The following is a 14,445-nucleotide window of genomic DNA, read 5'->3' as shown; positions in this document are numbered from 1 at the left end:
AATAACAACAACAATAATAACAATTATAATAAATTAAATTAAAATATCTTACAGGTAAAGAGCCTGGCTCTTCTCACTGTCAACTCAAGAATCCTTTGTCTCCAAATTCTGCTCTACAAGTGCCTTTTAAAGTCTATATGTTGTGTGTATTGTTTCTCAAAGGCATCAGATCTACTTTATTGCAGAAAATAGAATGTGTGACTGGCAGCAAACTCAGTTACACAGTCTCAAAAATAAAATCAGAATTTAATTTTCTGCATCTGGCAACATGAAATGAAAGTGTGAGTGCTTTAATTTTAATAATTATAGTTGATTGGTAGTACATTCTTTTCAAAGATCTTCTGTGTTGTTTATCTTGTTTTATTCTCTGTTGTAACTCTGTGAGTTGGATTGGGATGGTGACAGTAGTTTCTTGAGGAGACAGGTGTCAAGGGCCTTTCAATTTAGTTATACACAGATAACTTTCAAGTCAACATGGTCAAAGCAAACATTTTGATGTTTTTTTTTTTTTTCCCTGCCTTCTGTATCCCCTAGAACAGTCCCTGTCTCTCCCAGATATACCAGCAAAATAGCCAGGCATGATTTTTTTCTAGCTATGTCCCTACCTCTTCTATTTGATTAGTCACTAAACCCTTTAAATTCTACATTCCTTATGTCAAAAAAGAAACATTCAAGGAAACTCTTCTGTTACCTCTGCCATCTTTCTAGTAGACTACCATTATACCTTGTTGTGTGTTGTTAAAATTTCGGAGGCTCTTGCCGGGCTGGCTTGCTTCACGGCGGGTAACAGAGACGCGGAGACAACGGCTGGGCAGGGAAGCTGTATTTCTTTATTCAGGAACAACGATTCATAAACTAAGACAAACTAATCATCAAACAGAACTCTGCTGTCTCTTTGCGGCGGCGCAAGCACTCTTTCTCTTACTCTGTAACTCGGGAACTCTCCAACTCTGGAACTCTGGAACTCTGGTACTGGGGAACCCTCTGAAACTCTTCCACTGTGGAACTCTCTCTTACTCTGTAACCCTGAAACTCTCGAACTCAGGAACTCAGGAACTCTCAGACTCAGGAACCCTCTCTCGGGGTTCCTTGGGGCAGGGCCAAACAGGCCCGCGAAATTAACAGGACTAGGGGGAGGGCTAGAACAAACCAATGTAAAGCATACGACAGTTGTGACCCCAACAGGAATTTGGGGCAATTAGCATATAAATAACTGAGCATACTCACAAGGGAATGTTGGTGCAGGGACTATATAAGCAAGGACTTGCAGCAGTAGCTCTCCTAATTGAATTACCTTCATCAGGACACTCTCCTGTTGGTGTGGCTCTAGACTGACCCTGATCTCTTCACATGGTGTTCTTGGGTAGCTCAGTTGCAGGCTTTAGACTTTTGCCTATTTTCTTAGCTAGATTTCTCCCCTCACATTCACAGTGATTTTTATAAATAAACCTCTCACTTGTTTAACCTTAAATGGAGCCACCTGTTGTTTTGCTACACTACCTTGTTCTAAGGAACCTCACACTGATTTTCTTGAATCTGCCCTTCCCTCTTTATATGGGTGAGCTAATGTAACAATACACTCATGTGACAAGTAGCATCAATACGCAGGGGCTTCTAACAATAGATATTCATGATCATATCTGTAGAGGTAAAGTAAGAAGACACTTACATATTTTGGTTTAACTTGCCTAGGCCTGGCTTTGGAAAATAGATCTGATTCAGGCTCTTTTTATTGGGAACAGTGGGCTATTCAAGGCAAATGTTTCCCATCATGGTGGAAACATTTCAAAAGAAAATGTTCAGCCACATTATCCAATCACAGATATATTACATGTACATTTTATATCTTTACTTGTGCTATATCCTCAAATAGCCCATTGATTAAAGCGATTCATATAGTAAAGCATGATTCTAATATGGCAGAAAAAATATACATACCTTTTTCAGGAAGAACTATAAAATTGACCAAATGGTTTTGTTGTTGTTTGTTTTGTTTACTAGAGCACTATTGGGCTATGACTATGGAAATACAGGGAATTGGATCTTGAGTTCAGAGCCTCAGGCATGAAAGTTTTATTTGTATAATTAATATGCTTTCTTCATAGGCTTTGACACTTCTTAATACACTTTAAACCATTGTTTACTTCCATTGTCCTCATGCAAAATTTGAATTCTCACATGCCATTTCCCAGCTCCTCACCTGCAGGGGAGGTCACTTCACAAGCAATGAAGCAGGCCTGAAGGTGTCTTTCTTTCTCCTTCTCTATCTCCCTCTCCTCTCTCAATTTCTTTCTGTCCTATCCAATAAAAATTAGGGGATAAAAGGGCTGCCAGGAGCAGTGGATTTGTAGTGCAGGCACCAAGCCACAGCAACAGCCTGGAGGGAAAATAAAAATGAAAAGAATGTTGAAAAGCCCAAGAGAATAGTTGACCAGCAAAAAGATACATCTTCTTGTTCAGAAAAAAAAAGTATCATTAATCTCTATCAAAATTGTACTGATTTTTGCAGAAATATAAAAACCCACTATACAATTTTAAGCAATCTTTATCACTGGAAGCAATATTGAAAAAGAAGAACAAAGCTGAAATACATTTTCAGATTTCAAAACTTACTTCAATTGTATAATAAATAAAAGAGTGTGATGCTGACATGAAGACAGATGTTGATCTATAGAAAAATGGAATAGAATATGGTAAAAAAACTATCACACATATGGCCAAATTATTTTTGACAAGGGTGTTAAGATAATTCATTGAGGAAAAGATAAGTCTTTCCAACAAATCATACTGGGAAAACTGATATCCATGTGCAAAATTATACAGTTAGACCTTTATCTAACACCACATAAAAATTAACTCAAAACCTATCTATGACCTATATCTGTCTGAAATTATAAACTCTTAGAAGAAAAAAAATAGTACAAAAATCATCACACTGGAGCTGGCAATGATTTCTTCAATGAGACATTAAAAACACAAAAAATTAAAAATTGACAAATTGTCCTTCTTAAACACAAGCTGTGAAGCAGTGCTGCAGGTGTCTCCCTTTCTTCTTCTCTACCTCTGACTCTCCTTTCAATTTCTCTGTCTCTAGCCAATAAATCAGTGAATAAATAATCATAAAATATAATCCTTATCAAAAACTAGAACCTTCATACAGTGTTGGTAGTCCACTACTGCAAATAAAATAGGTGTGATTGTTCTTGGTGTCTAGCCCTGATGACAAAGCAACATTTAAAGTTGAATTACATACTTTCTGCTGATTCCATAATATTTTCCCATCAACATAAAGTAAAAAAAAAAATCATAACTGAAACTATCATAAGCTGGGAACTGTCTGAATTCCAATAACCAAAACCTGTTCTGCTCTTTTTAAAAACAAATTTTATTCATGAATAATGGTTTGCTAAGTTACAAGTCTTCAAAGCTTCATGGCCACCTCCCTCTGATAACCACCACAGTTATCATAAATAAAGCATCATCATAATAATAAAGTATGCTTTTTATCAAAAATATACAAGTAGATTTTCTATGTTAATTATCAATACTACCTCTAGACATATTCACAAAGTAATTCTAAGGAGGACCTTGAGGAGAGAGCTTCAAACCCATTTCCATAGCATTAGTCATAATAGTGAAAGCAGAGAAGCAACTCAAGTGTTCATCAACAGATGACTGGATAAGCAGAATGTGGTATGTGCCAACAATGGGTATAATTCAACAATAAAGAAGAGAGAAATCTGAGCACTTACTACTAATACAATAGAAATGCAACCAAGGACATTTGTCAAGTAAAACAAAAGAATTTTGTCAGAAAAAAAAATACTGTATGCACCAACTTAAATGAGATAATTAGAGAAGTCAGGTCATAGAGAAAAAGAGCATAGTATGGTTGTAAGAGACTGGTAAAGAGAGGACAGTAGGATTTATATTTATAGGTACAAAGATTCAGTTGGGAAGATGTAGAGAGTTGTGTCTTTCATCTATCTACCTAGCTATCACTATATATTTTAAAGAAAGAAATCAGGAAGAGATATTTTTAAATAATGATTACTCATGATGTAGGGATTAAAAATAGAACCAATAGATATCTGGTAATTCTGTTAGATTCGTATTTTAAATTACAAAAGATATTTGCAGAAAATAATATAAAATTAAATGTTAAAAATAGCGAGTTCCAAAAAAAAAATCAATAGTAAGATGAAATTAAGTCTAATTTAATTATCTGCTTATGGATACTACATTTCTCCAAAACTTAGCTCTTTAAATCAATAACCATATATTATTACACACTATTGCTGGGAAAAGAATTCAAGTACCATATATATATTCAATATATATTATATATATATATATATATATATATATATATATATGTATTCAAGTACCATATATATTTTTTAAGTGGCTCTAGCTTAAGGTGTTTCATGAAGTTGCACCCCAGTACTGGTCAGGAATGCAATTAGCTGAGAGCTTGACAAGGACTCTGGACTTGAAGGCTTATTTAAAAAAAATACTGTGATTGGGCTGAGTTATTTCTTTGTTGTTCAGAAAATTCAGATTTTCTCTATTTGGATCTTATCACATAATGTTCATGATATAGTGTCTGGTTTTCCAAGGAATGACTGACAGAAGAAAAGAAAAAAAAATGTGAAAACAAACGAAGGCAGTAGTAAGTCACTCCACTTCTCTCTCTCTCTCCTCCTCTGTCTCTACTTCCCTCCTCATCTCTTCCTCCCTCCCTCCTGACATACAACACTGTTTCACCACTCATGGAGGTTCCCCACTGCAGGTGGGGACTGAGAGCTGGAACCTGGGTCCTTATACATGGTAATGGGTACACTCTACTGTTGTAATTAAAATAAAAGGGGCTTGGCTGCAGTGGTGTGTAATGAATGGACTTCATTGTGGGGTGGCTGAGAGGCTGAGAGGGGGTTTAAAGTACCAAAGCTTTATCAGTTGGTACAGTATTATGGGTTGTATATTTGAAGTACCACAAAATAAGATATTATAGGCAGGGGTAAATAAACTAGTCTCATAAGCCCATGAATTAGCTTCCAAAAGTTCAACCCCAGGAGATAAAACTATTGTTGGCAGAGATATAGGTTATTCATGGCTGTAGAGGAAAGTCTAGAGTTGACTGGCTAGTTGAGTCACATGTGTTCAGTTCCCAGGAGAGGTAGCCATGGCAGACAAGCCTCAGCTGAGATGCTTCTGACCAGGTGAGATGCGTCTGACCAGGAGAAGAATCAGGAGCCAAAAGGGCCCTAACTTCCAGCTTCCTGTGCTTTTAAGTCCATTCGGCCACCCACAGTCTATTGTGTGTTTAAGCAGACCATAGCATGCTCTGTCAGCAGGCCAATGTGGGCAGAGTGCTGTGTCCCGTTTCCTATGGTTGGCCAATAGGACTGCATTACAACACTCCTATCAAGTTGTATCACCACCCAACCTTCACATTGTCTTTTTAATAAGCTAATCTCAAAAGGGAAGTGCCATTCTTTCTACCATGCTTAGTGGATCCTATAAACTAGCTCCCTTTTTGAGCCACTTAACAGCTTTCTAAAACAGCAATTCTTTGTTCTCAGCTTTTTAAGAAATAGCTCATGCATGTAAATTTTGAAATCTTCATTTCATACTCACTGCACATGTTCTCTTAAGTCAAGGCTCTTCATTGCAAATACTGAGATAATTTATTGGGTCCACTTGTCTTGTTCAAGGCTTCCACAATGTGATAACTCTTTTTTCCTTGCTGCTAGGGTTGGTGCCACGGTTACGAATCCACAGCTCCCAGTGGCCATCCCCCCCCCTTTTTTTTTTGACTGAACTGATAGAAATTGAAGGGGAGGGGAGGATAGAAAGGGAGAGAGAAAGTTAGACAGCTGGAGACCTACTTTACCTTTTGTGAAGCAACCTCCCCCACCCCACCTCCCCAGTTGGGGAGCAGGGGCTTGAACCTGTCTTTGTGCTTAGTAATATGTACGCTTAACTGGGTGCACACATAGCAAGTGTCCCATGATCACTTTAACATAGTGTTATTTGTAAGTCACCTTCAAAATCTCTTTGCCAACACTTAGAAGTTCCAACAAAGGAAGAATTAGTAATTGTACTCAATTTCTGTGTTCCCTTTGTATCAATTATTTTAGATAAGTATCACAAAAACTAGCATTGCTTGCAAGTCATCTCAGTCTACTATGTTATCCACAAGTAAGATTTTTGTGATAAAAAATTAAGAAAATATCTCTTGGGTGGGGGAGATAGCATAATGGTTATGCAAATAGACTCTCATACCTGAGGCTCAAAGTTCGTCCCAGGTTCAATCCCCCACATCACCATAAGCCAGAGCTGAGCCAGAGCTCTGGTAAAAAAAAGAAAAAAAGAAAGAAAAAAAGAAAGAAAGAAAGAAAGAAAGAGAGAGAGAGAAAGAAAGAAAGAAAGAAAGGAAGGAAGGAAGGAAGGAAGGAAGGAAGGAAGAAAGGAAGGTAGAAAGAGGCTGTGGGGTGGGGCTGTGCAGTATATCATGTGACTTGCAATAAAGTCCTGAACACCTGAACGCCTGGCACCAAGTAAAATGACAGCGTAGCACTCGTTCTTTCCAATTCTCTGTTTTCTCCTTCTTTCTCTCACAGTACAAGAGAGCAAAAGGAAACCGCAAGAAGGTATATAACAGAGACAAATGGTTATTTTCAAAGAAATATAAATTCTTTGAATTTATGAACTAGGAAGAAAGAAAGAAAGAAAGAAAGAAAGAAAGAAAGAAAGAAAGAAAGAAAGGAAGGAAAGAAGGAAGGAAGAAAGAAAGAAAGAGGATGGAGGAAGGAAGAAAAGAAAATATATCTCTCTCCCTCTCTCTCCCCCCCTCCCCTATTGATTTCTGGCTGTCTCTATCCAATAGATATATAAAAAATATTTTTTTTAAAAAAGAGGTAGTACAGCAAGTTAAGCACACATGGCGCAAAAGGCAAAGACTGGTAGAAGGATCCTGGTTTGAGGCCCTGGTTCCCCACATGCAGAGGGTCACTTCACAGGTGATGAAGCATTTCTGCAGATGTCTGTCTTTCTCTCCCCCTCTCTGTCTTTCCCTCCTCTTAATTTCTGCCCTATCCAGCAAAAACAACAGCAATAACAATAATAACAACAACAAGGGCAACAAAATGGGAAAAATGGCCTCTAGGAGTAGTGAATTCATAGTGTAGGCCCTGAGCCCCAGCAATAACCCTGAGTCTAAATAAGTAAATAAATAAATAATAAAATAAAATAAAATAGAGGGAGAGAGACAGAGAGATACCTGCAGCACTGCTTCACCATTTTCAAAGCAAATGGGGCTCAAACCTGGGCTCTTGTGCATCGTAACATGGGCACTTAACCAGGTATGCCACCACCCAGCACCCCCATGTTTTTCTATATGTTCTTAGAATTTGATACGATTCTATTTTGTTCATTATCTTCACTAAAGTTTTAGATATTTGATTGATTTTTTGAGAGAAAGACATACACCAGGGCACCCATCAGGAACCCACACATGCAAGGGATATTATCCTATCTGCTGAGTCATTAGCCTCTGGCGACAAATTATTGCTGTTATTATTATTTTTTTTTTATTATTTATTGATTCCCTTTTGTTGCCCTTGTTGTATTATAGTTATTATTGTTGTTATTGATGTGGTCATTGTTGGATAGGACAGAGAGAAATGGAGAGAGGAGGGGAAGACAGAGAGCAGGAGAGAAAGACAGACACCTGCAGACCTGCTGGTTGGGGGGGTCAAGGACTCGAACTGGGATCCTCACGCCATTCCTTGAGCTTTGTGCCACCTGCACTTAACCAGCTGCACTACTTCCTGATTCACTGCTGTTATTTTTTAAATTGTATTCATTTTATTTTGATGAGATAAATATGCAGAGAGAATGATAGAGAGGAAACCACAGCACTGACTATTTCTGGCTTCTGGCTCATGGTGGTCCTGGGAATTGAACCTGGGACCTCAGATTTGAAAGGCCTTTATAGAGCTTTGTGAACCTATGATACATAATGCCTGTTTCTTGTGTATATGTGACCCATTTCTCTAATTATTAAGAACTTTGTACTAGAACAAGTCATGTCAGAAATTCCTTGCTTTGGAGGGGATAGATAGCATAATAGTTATACAAAGAGACTATCATGCCTGAAGTTCCAAAGTTCCAGTTTCAGTCCCCAGCACCACCATAAGCCAGAGCTGATCAATGTTCTGGTAAAATAATAATAATAATAAAATAAAAATTCCTTGCTTTGCCATTCCAGTCTCCAGCCTCCAGGGCAGATATTGTGTGAAAAGGCTCTGTAGGGGACCTCAACATTCCTTCATCCTTGGGGTAAGGTCAGGAGTTGCAGAGTAAACATAGAATTTGATATAATCATCAGCTTTGGAGATAATAAATCTGATATAATGTGGCTTACATATTAGGAAAGAAATTATTTAAATATCTACTCTGTTAAGATGCCTGTACTTGGCATATCTATATGCATACACACTCAACAAATAGACGAGGGCACTTGTATGATTCTCAATACTTTGTGAGCCCCATCTCGAGAGATGTATGCCCCCTCTGGACTCTTTTCTCACTGCTTGTGGTGTGATGAAGTAATTCTTTACAGTGGTCCAAGAGGTAGTGCAGTGAATATAGCACTGGACTCTCAAGCATGAGGTCCTGAGTTCAATTACCAGGAGTACATGTACCAGAGTGATGTCTGCTTCTCTCTTCCTCTCTCTCTCTCTCTTTCTCTCTCCTCCTATCTTCCTTATTAATAAATAAATAAAATTTAAAAAATAATTCTTTCTATCCAGGGTTCATGAATGGAATCCTGCATCCCAGCACAGAACCAGAACCATTATGCTTTCTTCCTGGTATGATTACTATTCAGTGTTGGAGAGTCAATAGGCTCAAAACAGTGTGGTCTACACATAGTCCATAATACAGCTTTATAATCTGAAAGATATTGAGAATGCACATAGCATTCATTTCTCACAGAATTCTGAGAGTACAGTATATTTTCTTTTTTCCTTTGGTAAGAGCATAAAATTTAATCTATGATGTCGAGGCCAATGAGAACAAGGATCATATCGATTTATTTACCTGCCTTTATAATGTTGAAAATAAAGATACGTTACATGTAACGGTGTTTAAATGAGAGGGAAGAACACTTTGACTCCACTGGACTGGTGACATATTGAAATACTGATAAAAGCTATTTTAGAGTGCTGTGAAATAGAGCGTATTAGTTCCCCAATGCAGAAGAATTATAAATGACTGAAAGAATAATTCATAACATTAAATTCATAATAATTTAATGAAATGTATTGTTCTGATAACAGGACACCTGAAACATCTTACCAAATAATTTACAGAATAAGATTCCCTGTGGACAGAGAATGGAATCTGTCTCATGCTAAGTTAATGGCATAAAACCTCAAATGGTCTCCATACAGTTTTACTAGGAAGTACATTTTGAACAATTCTGACATTGATGTACATCTAAAGAAAACATTCCCATGGTTCCCCATTGGCGTCAGCGTATAACACAGACACTCACAAAACTGAAAGCACCTTTCTCCTGCCTCCTTTTCTTAGAGGAAGGTACACAAAATATATAAGATTGTCTATTTACCTGGTAAAGTTTTCTCCAGCCTTATCTTTTGTTCTCACCTGAATTTATAGTTCTTTTAAAATACCCATTTCTCTGTGCTATACACCTTCTTCTGGTTTCTTTTTGCTCTCTCAGTGTACTGTGAAAGAAAGAAGGAGAAAGCAGAGAATTGGAAAGAACGGAGCACTATGCTGTCATTTTATTTGATGCCAGGTGTCCAGGTGTTCAGGGAGGGGCAGGGAGAAGGGAGAGCGTTCAGGTGTTCAGGACTTTATTGCAAGTCACATGATATACTGCAGAGGCCCGCCTCACAGCCTCTCTTGAGTTTTCTGTATCCGGTTGTCCTTTTCCTGCATTCTTCCCTCTCCTCTTCTGCTCATTAAACTATTAAAATATATAAGTCTAAGGTGCAGGGACCAGTGTAAGGATCCCAGTTCGAGCCCCTGGCTCCCCACCTGCAGGGGGATTGCTTCATAAGTGATGAAGCAGGTCTGCAGGTTTCTATTGTTCTCTCCACCTCTCGGTCTTCCCCTCCTTTCTCGATTTCTCTCTGTCCTATCCACCAACAATAACAACAAGGGCAAAAAGAAAGAAAGAAAGAAAGAAAGAAAGAAAGAAAGAAAGAAAGAAAGAAAGAAAGGAAGGAAGGAAGGAAGGAAGGAAGGAAGGAAGGAAGGAAGGAAGGAAGGAGGAAGAAGGAAGAAGGAAAGAAAGAAAGAAAGAAAGAAAGAAAGAAAGAAAGAAAGAAAGAAAGAAAGAAAGAAAGGTGGCCTCCAGGAGCAGTGGGTTTGCACTGCTCAGTGCAGGCACCAAGCCCACGCAATAACCCTGGAGGCAATATATATATATATATATATGTCTAACTCATCTTTAAAGCCAAGCCTTAAACATCATTGCTTTCAGACACAGACCAACAAGATCAAGTGAGAAAGATCTGTGGGTTGTTCATATTCACTCCATGCTGCACTGTCACAGTTACTTGCTGCATTTCTCTCTACAAGCTTTGTGAGAGCAGGGGCTAAATACGTTCATTACTGATCATACCACAGTGCCTGGCTAAAGGGAGTCATGTCAGAACTGTACCTTATATGAAGGAATAAATTCACCTAACTTCTGCAAGACTATATTTTCCAATATAAACAATGTCAATACTACCTACCTTACCAGTGTATGAGGACTGCATCAAATAACACACGAGAAGTCACTCTAACCGAGCCTTATATAGAGTGTGTGCACTTGTTATTTTCATGCTCTCTTTTCTTTTGTTTCCTTTTTTTGTCATCATTCCAGACTGACATCTGGGATAAGAGTGAGCTCCTTGTTTGAATGCTTGTTTAATCCAGGTTCATGTCCCCAGTATGACACATGAGAATTATTGCAGCACTAGGGGAAGCTTTGGAGTTGTAATCTCCATATCTATCTATCTGTCTGTCTGTCTGTCTGCCTGTCTGTCTATCTATCTATCTATCTACCTCTTCCTGTCTATGAAAACCAGTCCAGAGCAGAGAAGCCCTGGTGACAACAAATAATAGTCTTGTATCTTGATTCTGACTATGTGAATTAATTTTAACTTGGCATGGTTGAAGTTGACTTCAACCAGGTGTGGTATAGATTCAGAAACAAGTGTTTTTGAATAGAAAGAATTTTACTTACATCTTCTAACAAAATGGTGCATGCCACACCACACTGGACTGCATGGGAAAACAAAATGTGTCACTGAGAAAGCGAGAGAAGGAAACATGCATCACAGCTATCTTTTGATTGGCTAATGTGACGAATTCTAATGGGCATTGAGCATAGGGATTATCCCTATGGTCTTCTATCTGCACCTGGGCTGATTTCTGCTGAGTGAATATTGCCTCTATGTGGAAGAGTTAGATAAAGGAGATGAGAATAAGGACTGGTCTTAGTACTGGTTTGCATATGAAAGCTATACTAACTGGCAATGTTTACTACCTCTTGAATTAGTTAGCTCTAGGCAGGTAGTTTCCTCTAAACAGCAAGGTTCTTTTAGAAGTTAAGCCATAGTAGTGCAGAAAATTAAGAATATAATTATTACACCATACTCAATGCCAAGAGGGAATGGGATTTTTATCACTGACCCTTATTATATCACTTATTCTATTTTAACCTTTTTATTCTATTTTAACCTTCAGTAACATCACTCTTGAGATGTGGTATTCTGTGATTTTAATCTCTTCTATTCCACTTTTGATCAAGTTCACAACTGCCTTTGCTGCCTTCCCTGAAACAGCTCATTAAAACAGCCTAAGGGTACTCTAATAAGAACTTCGCATCTGCCTATTAACAGCCTATGGCCTACCTATCTTTTCTTTGTCTATCTCTGACTCTTCCTTAATGCACAGATGAAACACTATCTAATTGTTAAAATAAATGTCAAATGTGTTAATTGAATATTAATAAAATAGATGTTAGTAAGTTTTCTTCTCTGAGGACTCAGTGACTCAGTAACTATGTGAGTCAAAGTTTATTTGAAACTAGAAATGAATTTTTAAAAATTGGTTGTCTCACTCATACCCTGCCATCGTTTTATCTTTCTTTTCCCTCTTGATTTCTGCCCCTTAATTACCACTTGTCTTTGTTTCTTTAAGATTCCCAGCCAGACTGTTGTTCACTGTAGCTCTGTACCTAGTGGAGACCAATCTCTATCCTATATCCATGGTCTTCCCAGGAGAAATCTAAGAGACTGGTCCTTGGAACAGATGGTGAGAGAAAGCTCTAACCAAACTGAGGTGTGTATACTAAAGTTTGTTTAATTGTTTTCTATTATGGGTGAAGGGAATTAATTGCCCTTGGATTATATATTTTGGTGTAGAACAGATGGTAAGAAGGTCCATACTGGTAGACACAAAATATCATATGACTAAACAACATACGTCAGATTGTCTGTCTTCATCTTATTTCGCCTTCTTCCATTTCAGTAATTCCTAAACTGGAAAACATCACCATAATCCCAGATAACCAGAAGCTGGGCTTCACCCTGGATCTATACCACCCAATGGCCTCCAAAATTTATATGTTAAATTCTTTTTATTTATTTATTTATTTATTGTTGCCCTTGTAGTTATTATTGTTATTGTTATTGATGTCATCGTTTGAGGGGCTAGCATCACGGGAGGGAGAGATGATCCAGGAACCAAGCTCATGGTGGTAGCAATACAAATCTTTATTCATGCTGGCGCCACTGAGTGGGCGAGTACAGCGGGTTAAGCCAGCCACAATGGTGGGCTTCTGCTTCCTGGTCTGCACGTCTGACCTCCTCTAGGTGGGGACACGGAAGAGAGAGAAACCAGAAACAGAAGTGGCTTTATAGGATAAAACCGGAAGTGGCAAGTCGGAAAAGGAAATGGCTAGGAAACGAGGTGGAGAAAGGAAAAAGGCACCCTGGGAAGGTAGAATTTCCTTAGCAACTATTGCGATGAACCAGTGGGATTAATGTTACCCTGCAGGCAGGGTGGGTCTCGAGGTAGAAAGAAGACAGATCAATGGCGGGGAGAGCTGGCTTAATGCCTGACAATCGTTGTTAGATAAGACAGAGACAAATGGAGAGAGGAGGGGAATATAAAAATGGCAAGAGAAAATAGACACCTGCAGAACTGCTTCACCACCTGTGAAGTGACTCCCCTGAAGGTGGGGAACTGGGGGCTCGAACCAGGATCTTACACAGGTCCATGTGCTTTACGCCACTTATGCTTAACCGGCTGTGCTACCGCCCAACTCCCTTAAATTCTTAAATAATAAGAAAGTTGCTGGGGGCCGCCTCAGCAGGTAACTAGGGTCCCCAACTGATGAGAGGAGTAGGCTCGAATGAGGTGAGAGACACGTCTATCGCTTCAAGAGCAGGAGAGAAGCATCTCTGCTTTCTCACTGCAAAGCTTTATTTTTATATGTTTTCCCCCCAGATACAATATGTGCCAGTTCATTATTTTTGCAGAATTCTTTGCACAACTGTTTACCATAAAATTCATTTCTTTATTTTAGCAGTTTATAATATAAACTCTTATTCTTACCTGTTGACCTATAAATTATAACCTATTTTTCTTGAGCAAGCTTCTTGGAATATCATGAGGTTTCTGTAAAGCATCTATTGTTTCTAAAAGGTCAGTTTCTACAAAGCAAATTATCTTGTTTATAGCCTGTTGATTAATATTTCTGTCTATTTATTAACTTTTCTGTTTCATGTAAGCTACAGATATCACATCCCTGCCTTTCATAGTATTTATTAACTTTCCTAATGGTAGCAATTTTCTGTTCTGAGAAAGCAAACGCCAAGGGGGATGAGACCTTGCCAGTCTATTCATAAATGGTAACTTATTAACCTCAACCCATTTGTCCTTAATGTTAAAAACATGACTACAGTATTCACCATAGATATCTGTAAACAAAAGAGGGGGGTTAGTGGGTAGGGACAGTTGGTAAGGGCCTTTATACTTTGGGGGAAATCACATATATTTTCCACTAACTTTTCTACCAGTGGTGTGGGTGCTGGGGTGGCAAGAGATGCAAGTAACTCTCCCATAATTGGCCAATTGTCATGTTCTGAACCTCTTTAGTAAAATTACATAGCTTTGTACAAATAGACAAAGGGGAAAACAATTCTTTTTCTTGGAGTCTCCTGAAAAACTCTGCATTACTGATATTATTTGTTCCATTATGATCAATCTCACAGAGTGCAGTGCAGGTTTTGTCATTACCTTTGTTATTGGTCAGGCTCTGAGTCTGGCCATAGGTAAAGATTATTAAGACCACACAGAGTTTTATCCCAAGCCCTATACACAGCAAAAGGCAAGATTTCAGTTTGGCCC

The 14,445-nt window shown here is 38.4% G+C and overlaps 1 protein-coding gene across 2 annotated transcripts in view; it reads left to right on the top strand.

Annotated features, from left to right (window-relative positions):
- Nucleotides 1-14,445, top strand: part of C13H1orf87 (chromosome 13 C1orf87 homolog) — a 95,807-nt gene that overhangs the window by 30,630 nt on the left and 50,732 nt on the right. For both annotated transcript variants that reach the window (XM_007522723.3, XM_060206306.1), the window contains exon 4: nucleotides 12,232-12,372. In XM_007522723.3, the coding sequence (XP_007522785.1) occupies nucleotides 12,232-12,372 (141 nt within the window). The remainder of the gene's footprint in view (nucleotides 1-12,231; nucleotides 12,373-14,445) is intronic.

This window comes from Erinaceus europaeus, chromosome 13 (assembly GCF_950295315.1).
Source record: "Erinaceus europaeus chromosome 13, mEriEur2.1, whole genome shotgun sequence".
NCBI lineage: Eukaryota > Metazoa > Chordata > Mammalia > Eulipotyphla > Erinaceidae > Erinaceus > Erinaceus europaeus.
Note: the sequence above shows the minus strand (reverse complement) of the source record. Positions and strands in the feature narration are given on the sequence as shown.